We start from the raw sequence: 12,135 nt of genomic DNA on the forward strand, positions 1-12,135 counted from the left end.
TTATGTATTGCTTTTGTACGCACTCCAGTACGGTACTTAGATTTCAAAAAGAGTACAGCTGCACAGGCCTTTTCCACTGCCTACCTAGGGAAGTGAATCATCACTGGCGTCGCCGATAGATGATTAGTATGGGGTAGTACCTACATTAGGTTGTTGATAGCGGTTGTCGCGTGACGCTCTCCGGCTTCCATTTCCGCTACTTACAGTAGGTCTCTGTATGCAGAAAGTCGGCCGATGTTCTGACCTTTCCGGCTAAATGGTACCAGATACTAGTGTAAATGATAGCAATGAACAGCAATTTGTAGGTACCAAGCCGTGCGACTGCGACACGCTCATATTGGCGTTTCGAATTTACAGTTCTCTTGTCATTCCGCTATTCTACAGCCGATAACTATCGCCTTTGGGTGCAGATTATATTTAGGGATCACCACTCATGACATACCCACGAGCTCGAATTTTTGAACTAAAGTATATGATGTACCAGTGTAATCGAAGTGAAACTTAAGCTCCAGAGCAACAGATGACCTATAAAGTTACGCGACTTCAACCACTCTGATGGCCCTATGGTGACTTAACTAAATAACTTAAAACCTCCTGGGACCCCTTGTTGAAATACACCGTCCGGATCAACCCGCTTGCTCACGTCCTGAAGAAACTGCTTGTTTTCGGCACCATACGAGCCGATCGGGTCTTGGAAATCAAAAGCGTAGTTTAGATATTTGTAAGAAACAGCTTGACCTCTTGCTGCAGCATCTTTATCAATGGCTTCCAGGATACTTCTTGCTGTTCCTAGAATAGTCTTGTCGTCGTCTTTGTCTTCCCAGTTCATAAGGACAAGAACTGAGACCAAGGGACCGTCAGCAGGAGTAAGGCCTGTAATATTACCACCTGCCGAGAGACACTTCTCCAAAAGAGACATGGGGTAAGGCTGGAAAGTCAACGAAAACACAACGCCCTTGCAGCCTTGGACAAGATTAAGACTTGCAGTAAAAATATCCGCTGCCGCCTTTAGGGTGGCCGCGTCTGCTTTGACGGTAGTGTTCACATAAGCAACCCTGGTCTGGAATTAGCCCAAGGTGCTACTCAAGCAACAGGGTAAGGGAGATGAAAATGTCTTTACCTTTTTCCATTTGCAGACATTGATGCTTGCTCGCCTGCAGCGTCCTTCGCATTGATCATGCGTAAGGATCTGTAGTCGTCTAGCTGCGGCTGAATATTCACGAAAGGATCCAATACGGGTGGGCTCTTTATTTCACGGGTGTAATACACTTGATTGAGACCAAGAGTTGCACCGAATTGAGCTGCGAAGAAGAGGCTGACCATGACATGAGTCTCAATCTGCGCGTCCTGGAGGTGATGAACGAGGGCGTCGACCTGGTTCGGAAAACTCGCCGGGTAGTAGAAAACGTTTCCGCCCCAAAAGGGGCCTTGCGTAAAAGTCCTCATGTCATATTTTGTTACTATGCCGAAATTGTTCCCACCGCCTCGCAGACATTTGTACAGATCAGGGTTGTTATCGACACTGCATTTGACAACTTCCCCAGAAGCTAGAACAATCTCGTAAGTTACAACATTATCGCAGATAAAACCCTCGCGAGTAGAGAAGAAGGAGAGGCCGCCTGAACACAAATGTCAGCATTATGGTTGTATAATAGAAATGGGGGCTCTCAAAAGAAGTCTTTAGAATCGCACCTGCTAAAGCTAATCCTCCAATACCACCTTTCGCAGATCGTGACCCTGTGATACTTAGGCCATGACCAGAAAGCTTCTCATAAACTGCGCCCCAGCGCTCACCAGCACCAATGGAGACAACACGACTGTCAAAATCAAGCTTTATTCCGGTTAATAAGGCCAAGTCCAATGTAATGCCGCCCTGGATATTCGCGCAACCCGGCAGAGGCTGTTGACCGGCGCCGCGGACGGCAAATGTGGTCTGGCCATTAGTTACGAAAGGTCCGATCGTTCTCAAGAATGTAGAAACATGCTTAGAGGTCTTGGGGAGGATAATCGCAGCCGGAGTGATGTCGCTCTCAAGTGCTGAGAGATAGGACGCATTGAGTTTATTGAATTCATCGGTACCTTGAACGTAAAGTTGGACGTCAGGTAGGGCTTGCTGGAGAGCCTCTATGGCAAGAGCTATAGACATGTTGAGAGCAAGATAGAACAAAATAATGACACAATATGAATGAAAGCTATGTGGCAGTTGAGGGAGTGTGGGGTGAGGAGGAAGGGTCCCCCTTTTCTTCCAGTGCAATAGGTAAAGTACACTGTTGGTCTTAGCATTAGCTTAGCTCAGCCCATCTGGAGTGGCGGCCATTGGTTTCTGGGGTAACTCTACTATTTTACATGTAGGTACTTCCGAGTTCAAGGTACATGGACAATACATGATTGGGTTCATGCTACACTTCATGGATTTCGGGTGACACGACTACCTAATTGATCTACGTACATACAGGTGGATGAACCTGAATCCACAGTGTACATACACTACAGAACAGAACCTTTTGTCTCGGTGGTTTTTACACATCATGCCAACAACTGTCTCACCCCAACATTGTATTGAATTGGGTACTACATCTCAGATGAAAGGGGTACAACTCCAGATTCGAATATTGGTTACATGAGTATCCGAACACGGACGGGTGTAGAAGAGATAGGGCCCCGCAAAACTTGCCAACACTCTAGTCACGGCTACACGCCACTTGCACAAACAACTCTCAAGATAATATATTCGATCCAATCACATTCCATCGATTATACCTGACAGCAATACGGTGTAACCGAGCATCCGGTGACCTTCCGTCTTCGTATCCAACTTGAAACTCAGCCTACCTAAAAATAAGTCCTTTTATGTCCGATCATGATTCTAATCCTGCCTATTGGCTAGTCATGCAGTCACATCCACTCTACCCGCGCAGCTGTAGGATTTTCAGCAGCCACATATGTTGGACTAGATGACCTGTCGGGGAATGAAAACGACTGTAGTCTTGCGTTTGGGTAAGATGGTCGATCTCCAAGACAGGTACCGGCGGGTTTCCTTATCTGGCAAATCACAGTCATAGTTCAGGATGATCTCCCCCAAGATAACCTTCATCACAGCGACAGCATAAAACCTTCCAGGGCTAACAAAGAAAATACGATTAGTGATGTGACACAAGTAGAGTCGCAGTTTAGGGAGGCTAGGAAGTGTCTCACCAAGTCATACGACCGGTGCCCCATACGTGCCAAGTATTGTCGGCGTCGGTCAATTTGGATGGCTGTGGCTGTAAAACCTTGAAAATGCCGGGTTTGATGTCCACACACGACTCGTCTACAAATCTAAAGCCGTTGAAAGCGAGAGCCTCAGGGTATAACTCCGCATGCTGCATGATTGCCCGAACAGGCGTACAGACCCAGTCTCCAACATTGACGGTAGTGCCATCCGAAAGGGTGAATGGCATCAAAGCAGCACGCCGGGTACTCACTGAATTTCAATTAAAATTAGTAAGCTCTGGTGGTAGAAAACATATAGAATGAAACATGATCACAGACTGAACTAACACGGAGGTATGTTGACAAACGATAGGGGTAGTGAAAGCGGCTTGAAGAAAATACGCACTAGATTCAACTGGAGTCAAGCGGGCAGATTCTTTAATGAAGCTATCTAGAAGTGGAAGACCTTGAGCTGTATGTGTAAAGCTTCCGTGGCCATGAAATAACTCTGCTCTCAAAGGTTCGACATACTCTGGGTGCAAACAAAGATCGTGAATGGCAAAGGTGATTGTCTAAGTTTAATTAGCCTATTCAATTATAGAGTTAGCAATAAATGCAACTTACTGTTGATAGGGCATGGACCGACCCAAACCAGATAGCCATGAGTTCATGAACAATGCGCGTAGCTGACCAAGGCTTTTGGGTAGGAGACGTTTCCATGATCCATTGAATACAATCCGCCTGATCATACACTGTCAAATACTTTTTCTCCTAAAACAAGGCTGAAAACTTGATCTTACATGATGTGGGACAGTTTGACCCAATTTCTTTTGCTCCCTTTCAAGACACCTTTGCTCTGCCACAGGCAGCAAAGTGTCAAATATTACCCGCTGAGATCGAAGCCGGCGACTAACAACGCCCCCGAGGAGTCTATTTGTATATTTTTAGAAAATGAAAGGTTACTCGAGAGTTGGACATACCCTGCTATCCTCTTCGGGACGAGTCGAATGACCTCAGCACATATCAGGGTTTCCTCAATGTACGCCAAAGCTGAGTTCATGAATTCTTCATTCTTAGCTATTGGGATGTTAGTGAAGTTTTGACGACACACAGAACTGGCTCACCTAGGTCTTTTCCAAAGAATGAAACGGCATTAGATAACACCACAAGTTTGATAATAATCGGGTACACCTGGGACTGCCTTTGGCCTGAAAAAAGAATTAACGATGAGACACTGTCAGCATGCGATAAGCCACATACCATCCATAACAGGTGATTCCGAGAGCAGCTCATCCAGCCGGACACTGACTATAGTACCCAAATCTGGTAGTATTTCGGGCAGATTATTTGTCAATAGTGTTCGAAGAGCTCGTATGAAACCAACGCCTTCTGTTCCACGCCTGTCAAACCAATTGAATCCGCACATGGTAGCATTAGGCTGAAGCATCTTATTTGCCACAAAGAAGGTTAGAGCTGATGGTAAACGTTTGAATATAGTTTGGTGTCAGTACCTGCTTCGATGCGGCCTGAAGAGACAACACTGTGTCCGGAGCGGTGTCTAGTTCTTTGATGTGCTTTGCAGAAGTGACGAATACACAACGATTATCAGGCGTGAGGACTTCGAATGGTTGACCGTTTGCCTGTTGATTTGTTAGCCACCTGTTAGAGAGTCAAGGGATTCACGCCCTATCAGTCAACATACCTTATCAAATGCCTCCTGGATTATAACGGTACCTCTGAAAAGATACTCCCAGGCACGCGCGCGACTGACAACAAAAAGAAAAGGGGCTTGAAGAGCACCGAGGCAGTATAAGAAGGGCCCATTCAGACCATTGCGGACTTTCGAGTGTTGAAGTGTGAAGTGTAAAGCCGTTATCCCCTGCGAGTTCCGCAGAGTTAGTAGTACAAATAGAATCCCTAGGGCTAAGCCTGTGCCTGCTAGGCCAAAAGGCACAATAGAAGGAATAATAGAGGCGATATGTCCGATAGTAGGGTTACCCATAGTCACTTGGAGTGTAGTGTGAGTTGCTTTGAAGGTCTTTTCTCTTGTAAATATGAAATCGATCGGATTTAGGTACAGCGTAGATGAGATCCGATCTGCGAGTTCACGGACGCGGGATTGTTTTTGAAGAATTTATAAGGCTATTCTAGTCCGAAGTCACTTTCAAGTCTTATTACCTGGAGTAGTTTCTTTACGTAACAGCGAACAAGGTTATTGATTCTTATATTTGAGTATAGTCCTGAATATAGTTGTGTGGTCTCATACAACCCGAGATCCTTCGAAGTCACTCAAGAGTAGCTAGCATTTTGCGACCTTATTCAATGTGATTATCGCACAGACACGTGGAGGCATCGAGGTGGCCGGTGGCCGGCAACCGCGAAACTTTGGTACTCTCTGACTGGGAAGGAGTCTTCCGAAACACGGTGTCGCAGCCTGCTTCTAAAACTATATGTGAGTTACTGCATACACTGAGATTATATTCACAACGCACCATTGGCGTGTAATGTAGAATTTACCTGATTAAGGGCAATTTTCCACTATTGTTAGCCCTCGTACCAAATAAAAGACAGTTTCCCCAGTGGAATTTCCGGAAAATTGTGCTTAATCAGGTAAAGTCTATGTTACACACCAACGGCGGGTTGTGAATATAATCTCAGTGTATGCGGTAGTATCGCGTTGTTAGCATGATGTACATGCAAGTGTTCTGTTCCAGCCTAACACCTCTCGGCGCTACTGTCCAAATATTTCATGTGCAAGAACAAGCGCCAACACCCCGATTGCACTCGTCGCACCCACTCACCACCCAAGTTCCATCGTTATTCAGGGCGTTCCTTTTCCTCTACGGCTCAGTGCCCTCAAGCTTTGGTACAACACAATCATTATCTGAGTTCAACAACTTACACTCTAAAGAGCTATCTGCGACATAGTCATCTTCACGTCAGCATGTCTGCATCTAGCACTGGACTATCCCAGGAGACTCGCGTGTCGACCGATCAATACCTCGGAGCTGGAATCGCATTCATAGTTATCACAAGTGTCGGGGTAGCTCTACGTTTTGTTCCAATCCGACGCTGGAACAAGATTCACACTGATGACTGTAAGTTCAGGCATTCCCCTATGAAAGTCGTGATCGAAATATATTGACTTGCTCTTAGATGTGTCGGTTATTGCACTGGTATTTCTCATTATTAGCCTTGCCCTTACATACCGTCTAGTTGGACGTAAGTGGTCGTACCAGCGTTCCGTGATCAATGTTTCTAGCACTAACGTCATTAGTTCTTGCCGACCCAAACACAACGATATCTCAGCTTCTTCAAGTAATGCTCTTCTTCCTTATCGTGGACTCAAAGTCACTGATGACATGGCGTTAACTAGTGGTCACAAATCACGAATTGGTTCACAACCTTCACACTTTGGAGTTCGAAAGCACCGATCCTTCTCCTATACACCAGACTTTTTGGGGTGAAAAGATGGGTCAAGTTACTCTGCTATTCAATACTCATACTGATCGGCTTGGTTGACATTGCTGGCGGAGCATCTGTTACTGGCGTTTGCAGTCCCCGTGGTCGCCCTCTTACGGCCGAACTCATCCTAAACTGCTCCAATGCGTCTTCAATTGCGGGTGTAGCTCTGGGAATTGTCTCAGTTATCACAGACGGCACGATCTTCATTATTCCACTGCCTATCATCTATAAACTTCAGATGAATACTCGACGGAAGATCAGTCTATTGTTCGTTTTCGCAACTGGTAGCGTGTAAGTATTTCGGCACACTCAAGCTAGACACATTATCTAATTATAACAGTGCCATTATTGTCAGCGCATTAGCTGTCTCATACAAGTATAGTGGCCTTCACGGGTCATCCTCTGGCCTGACAGATGCCTCCCTTGCGTTGTAAGTGACCCGCCCAGTAGTCATATATCCGAATGACTCATTACTAAAGACTAGCATGATTTTTAACATATCAACAGTCTGGCCGAATGTGCTATTTCCATTGCCGTCAGTTGCGCGCCAGCGATCCACGCTTGCTGGTCAAAGCTCGTTGTTCCCAGCACATTCTACTCGCGGGTGTCTTCAGCTTTTTCAAGATCATCCGTTCGTGCGCCAGAGCGTTCTGATTCAACCCATCTGAAGGGCTCAAGTATCGCTCGGATCCCTTCACAATCCGAGATGGCTATAGTCTCTAAGCAGGCGGATTCTGTCACGACGCTGGGCTGATGAAAGGATTGACTTTCAAACCGGACAATGAAAGACTTGGCTTTGACTGTATCCCGTGAGGGTTGGAATATAGGGCAACCAGACCTGGGAATGAAAGCTACTCGTGAAACTCACGTATCGTGTTTCATTTCACGATTATTCAACCTTGGCGGAATTGAGAGTAGAGGATAGAGGTATATATCATTCACTCGTTACTTAAAAGAATATCATGTGGAATATCAATGTATCTCTCATTGTTAATAGGTAGATTGGAATTATTCAGAACGGCATTATCGATACCGGAACCATCTTACTAACTGCCAGTCTGTTTTCAATGTTTTATCAACCACGTTTTACCCAATACTGTTTGATAAGCTTAAAATAAGAAAAGACTAGTTGACTCCTGTCCATAACAGCACCAGCTTGTAGCAAGGCCGGTTGCGAGAATCCAAGGATTACTAATGGTTCAGTGGCAGGTTTAACAGCACCGTATCGTCGGTGGGCTCGAAGTGCGGTTCACTTGTGAAACGCATAGGCAGCTTGATTTGAAATACCTATTCCCGTACTTGGGTCATTCCATCTTCGATAAAACCCATATGCAAGGCGATATCCGGGGGATTGTACGGAGTGGATGGTGTCATTTGGTTTCCGCGCGAAGTCCTAATATGCCTGGTGCTGTGGGAAGATGGATGCATAAAGTACTCACATGTACATAGTGTAAGACCGGTACTTGCTGTCAAGTATTACATGTATCTCCAAAATGCACTCCCTCCCGACCGGTGATGCGGGCGCGCTACCTGCATGGAGCCTGCCTCGAATGGTGTTTTTTGTGTTCTCAAATCTGCGGGTTCTAGCCGCAGGCAGGCCTAACGGACACCTGCGACCGTAAGGAAGACCCAGCAATGGGATAGGCTACGTATATGATGTTGTACTTATGAGAGAGAGGGAGAGAAAAGGGGAAGGGGGGCCGTCCACGTGCCAGCTAAATACAGTAGAAGATTGACTGTGTCTTCCGCACCTTAGAATCTACCTGCACCTTTCCACTACCGCAACCTCCGTAGACTAGAACAAAAGTCCCAAATACTACTGGTACCCGACTCTACTACTGTAGGTAGGCTGCGGGCTGAGTTGTACTGACTCAAATACTCAATGAGTATTACTACGCTTAACGCGGGCACCTTCGGGGAGTCATCGTGAGGCTTAGAACTAACGTATTACTGCCTAGGTAATTAGGTAACTACTAGGGTGCTGCCACTTTCATTGGCCTACTGCCGGCCGATTTACCTACCAAGGTAGGCTGTACTATATAGGTACCTTATAAGGGCTATAAGCTTTGCTAGTATATTGACTGAAGGAATATCTAGATATCATAGCAAACCTGTGTCAGAATGGTAGGGGCCCGATACAATTCTGCTCGGACACGGTCACTGCTAAATGACAGCTACATCAACACATGAATCAATACAACACATTCAACCACATTGCATACCATCACTTATATCTAATATTGCGCTGTTTCACCTGATACAGGTACATGGATATAGAATAAAAGGGGTTTTTCTTTCTTCAAGATGTTTTATATCGTGTTCTATTTTCTACTAATATATAAGCTAAGTATAATAATTTTCATTTTTCTCCCCTGTTTGGACACGGTACCTCTCCACGCGTTCTTCGCCTTTTCATACACTATCCGCACTCAATGGGGTATCTCAATATGATTATTGACAGAGACTCCACCTATTTCGAGTTGTTTCCATACATATTCATTGTGTTTGGCGTGTATGTGGCCTGGGGGTCAGTCTTCCAACATGGACCCGAGGAGTGGTGGATGTCGCAGCCCAGTATAGGCACTCGCAAAGAAGCGTTTTCGTGGGTGCGTTCGATGCTTCGATCTGTTGTTTCAACACAGGACTGGGTTCTTGAAGGGTATACCAAGGTATTTTGCTTTAATATGGTCTTATTTTTCATGAACGCTTTAGTTATAACTGACACTTGGTAGTATTCCAAACGCAACACTTACTTCACCGTTCCCATCATGGACCGCGCTAGGATGACGATCATCCCGCAGGCTCAACTAAGAGAAATCTATAGCCTTCCTGAGACTATCCTCGATGCAGTCAATACAAATTCAGCGTTGATTCAGTCGCCTTGGACAATCTGGGATTCCAAAGTCGCACCAAATGACAGCAATATACTAGTAAACACCATACGTAACCGGATTACAAGGAGTCTAGGTGTTCTCACGCCCCGAATCGCCGCTGAGCTTAACAGAGGCTTCGAACGCGAATGGGGCTCTTCGACAGGACAGTGGAAGACAATACATGCGTGGGATTCGCCTATGAGTATCATCGCCGGAGCGGCTAACAGTGCTTTTTATGGACTTCCGCTCTGTGAGTGGTCATCGCGACTAAGATGATAAGGCTGTGAGCTGATATGAAAGACTAGGTCGTAACATACACCTCTTAGCCCGCCTTCAAATACATGCAAAGGTGCTGTTCTTCGGCTCTGTACTTCTCAATTGTACACCACCATTTTTGAGGTTCATACCCGGATATTTCATTGCGTGGACCTGCTACATCATCTTCCGCTCAATAGCAGTTATCACATCATCTGAAATAAATAAAAGGCTTCGTGATACTGCTCAGCGACGAGAAGGTTCTAATAAACTAGAGGCTCCTCCAGTAAGTGCTCAATTTCCTATTGACGTGGGTCAATCAGTGCTCCTCCTATGGTACCTTTAAGAGATACTAATCAAAACCGCGAAACTCAGGAAGATGCCCTTCAGTGGTGTATCGAAGAGAGCTATGCTACGGGCGATTTAGATCACCTAAAGCCCTTGAGAGTCGCTCTCCGCCTAGTGTATCTCAATGATATATCCACGCATTCTACTAGCTTTACGGCAGCAAATGTGATACTCGATCTAGCATGCTCAGATCCATCTCTGGGTTATATTGCGGCCTTGCGCGAAGAAAGCGCAAGAGTTTTGAAAGCCGCCAATGGTGCATGGACGAGAGAGGCAGTCTCAGAACTCAAACTAATTGACTCGACTATTAGAGAGTCAATGAGAATGTCCCCGTTCAATAGCATAGGCGTGCCAAGGACGGTTAGTTCGTTCACAGCTTCTTCTCGCTCACATCGGCGACCGGCCCATTCCTGACAGAAGTCTCACAGGTCGTCGATGCGCACGGTATAGTTGTTCGACAGGGTAATTCAATTATGAAACTTCCTCAAGGTACCATAATTGGTTTGCCAGTAACGCCGGTCCAGTACGACGAAGAATTTTATCCCAACGCTAAGGAGTTCAACCCTTTCCGGTTTGTTTCGGATGCTATACCCTCTCGAGACCCATGCTCACTTTCTGGCACGTCTGAGAAGTCTGCGGGTACTAAGCGAAACGAGAAGACCAGCGTGATGATTGACGAACACTTCCTTCACTTCGGTTTCGGAAAGCACGCGTGTCCAGGGCGTTTCTTCGCACTACAAGAAGTGAAGCTCTTCGTGGCGCACATGGTACTACACTACGATATTGAACACCTAGCGGCCGGTAGGCCAAAGATGAAGTCTATTCTATGGCTTAATGCACCTATCTTGGGAAATTTCAATGTTAGGGTGCGGAAGAGAGACCCAGTTGAGCTTAATTATTGACGCTGGAGGTGGGAAAAGTCCCCTTACAAGAAAAAAAAGGATAGCTGAAAATGGTTCTATTAGTATATCATTGCATTGATATGTTTTGCTTTCATCGCACCAAGTATTATAGTTCTTGCTCCTTTTTCATTTACATGATAAGTCCTGAAGCTTCCTCACTAATACCAATATGTTGCAATTGTATATGATCCTCAAGGTGAGTAATGGCACCAACGCAGGGGATTGGAATGAACCGTTTAACCTTTAATGCTACAGCAGCTTACAATACTGTGAATGGTTTCATGTTGTTAATCATTGGTCATGATAGATTAGCATAGACTTTTTTTTTTTTTTTTTTTTTTTTTTTCAAACGTGTATTGAGAATATACGTGCCTAATGTGACAAGGGCTCTTATTAGAGGGCTTGGAACTTAGTTATATTCATTAATAATCAATTAGGGGTCTCTAGGGCCTTAGTCTTTCTCTCTTTTTCTCCCTCCTAAAGTGGGAGATTCCTGGGCTATTTATGCTTATTCAGGCCTTATACAATTTATAACTCCCTTTTATTTGTTGGGCATTTATACTTTAACTTGTAGGTCCTTTTGCAGCTAATAGATTGTTTTTATTTAATTGTTTATAGCTTTACTTTTTGCTAGGGATAGTATTAGTTATTTTCGGTTTTAAGGTCTTAGCTGTATAATATTATCTTCCTCCTTTTTAATGTTCGACTTTAAATATAACTGACTTTCTTCTAAGGGGTTTATAAGTTTAGGGTTTTAATAGCTTAAGGGTCCGTTAGTTTATTAGGGTTCTATTAATAGAATTATTTAACGAAAGCCTTTATATTAGCATTATTTATATATTTATATAGTTTTTAAGTTTAATACCTTTTAATTAGCTAACCTTTTTATTTAATTTAATATTTTATATTTTTTTAGGTTTTTAAGGAATTTTTAATCTTTTTTATTTAATAGTCTTTGGATTTTATTAAGGGTATTTTTTATAAAACTTGGTTAAGGTTAAATAATGCTTAATTATTAGTATAATAAGGCTTAATAAATAAAATATAAAATAAATTATAGATTTTTTACCCTTTAAGTAATGTAAATTTAATAGCGGTAG

The 12,135-nt window shown here is 44.3% G+C and overlaps 4 protein-coding genes across 4 annotated transcripts; 2 read left to right on the forward strand and 2 right to left on the reverse strand.

The window, feature by feature from the left end:
• Positions 1-571: 571 nt before the first annotated feature.
• F5B22DRAFT_652669 (FAD-binding domain-containing protein) lies at positions 572-2,146 on the reverse strand (the record flags this gene model as incomplete). Its single annotated transcript, XM_047979644.1, has 3 exons — positions 572-1,055; positions 1,121-1,619; positions 1,693-2,146. The coding sequence occupies 3 exons, from the start codon at positions 2,144-2,146 to the stop codon at positions 572-574; spliced, it is 1,437 nt and encodes a 478-aa protein (XP_047824754.1).
• A 379-nt stretch (positions 2,147-2,525) lies between these two features.
• On the reverse strand, positions 2,526-5,252 carry F5B22DRAFT_631691 (cytochrome P450). The gene is made up of 10 exons (XM_047976637.1): positions 4,895-5,252; positions 4,704-4,832; positions 4,453-4,639; positions 4,317-4,400; positions 4,173-4,269; positions 3,993-4,122; positions 3,817-3,933; positions 3,599-3,764; positions 3,196-3,463; positions 2,526-3,122 (listed from the first exon to the last, which is right to left on the reverse strand). Exons 1-10 carry the CDS (start codon positions 5,192-5,194, stop codon positions 2,951-2,953), a joined length of 1,650 nt encoding a protein of 549 aa, XP_047824755.1. The 5' UTR covers positions 5,195-5,252; the 3' UTR covers positions 2,526-2,950.
• An 884-nt stretch (positions 5,253-6,136) lies between these two features.
• Positions 6,137-7,411, forward strand: F5B22DRAFT_652671 (uncharacterized protein; the record flags this gene model as incomplete). Its single annotated transcript, XM_047979645.1, has 6 exons — positions 6,137-6,290; positions 6,349-6,414; positions 6,470-6,510; positions 6,569-6,948; positions 6,998-7,087; positions 7,165-7,411. 6 exons carry the CDS (start codon positions 6,137-6,139, stop codon positions 7,409-7,411), a joined length of 978 nt encoding a protein of 325 aa, XP_047824756.1.
• A 1,693-nt stretch (positions 7,412-9,104) lies between these two features.
• Positions 9,105-11,035, forward strand: F5B22DRAFT_652672 (cytochrome P450; the record flags this gene model as incomplete). The annotated part of the gene is made up of 5 exons (XM_047979646.1): positions 9,105-9,326; positions 9,390-9,780; positions 9,836-10,071; positions 10,161-10,493; positions 10,562-11,035. 5 exons carry the CDS (start codon positions 9,105-9,107, stop codon positions 11,033-11,035), a joined length of 1,656 nt encoding a protein of 551 aa, XP_047824757.1.
• Positions 11,036-12,135: the final 1,100 nt, after the last annotated feature.

This window comes from Xylaria bambusicola (genome assembly GCF_022495145.1).
Source record: "Xylaria bambusicola strain CBS 139988 unplaced genomic scaffold F5B22scaffold_103, whole genome shotgun sequence".
NCBI classification, from domain to species: domain Eukaryota; kingdom Fungi; phylum Ascomycota; class Sordariomycetes; order Xylariales; family Xylariaceae; genus Xylaria; species Xylaria bambusicola.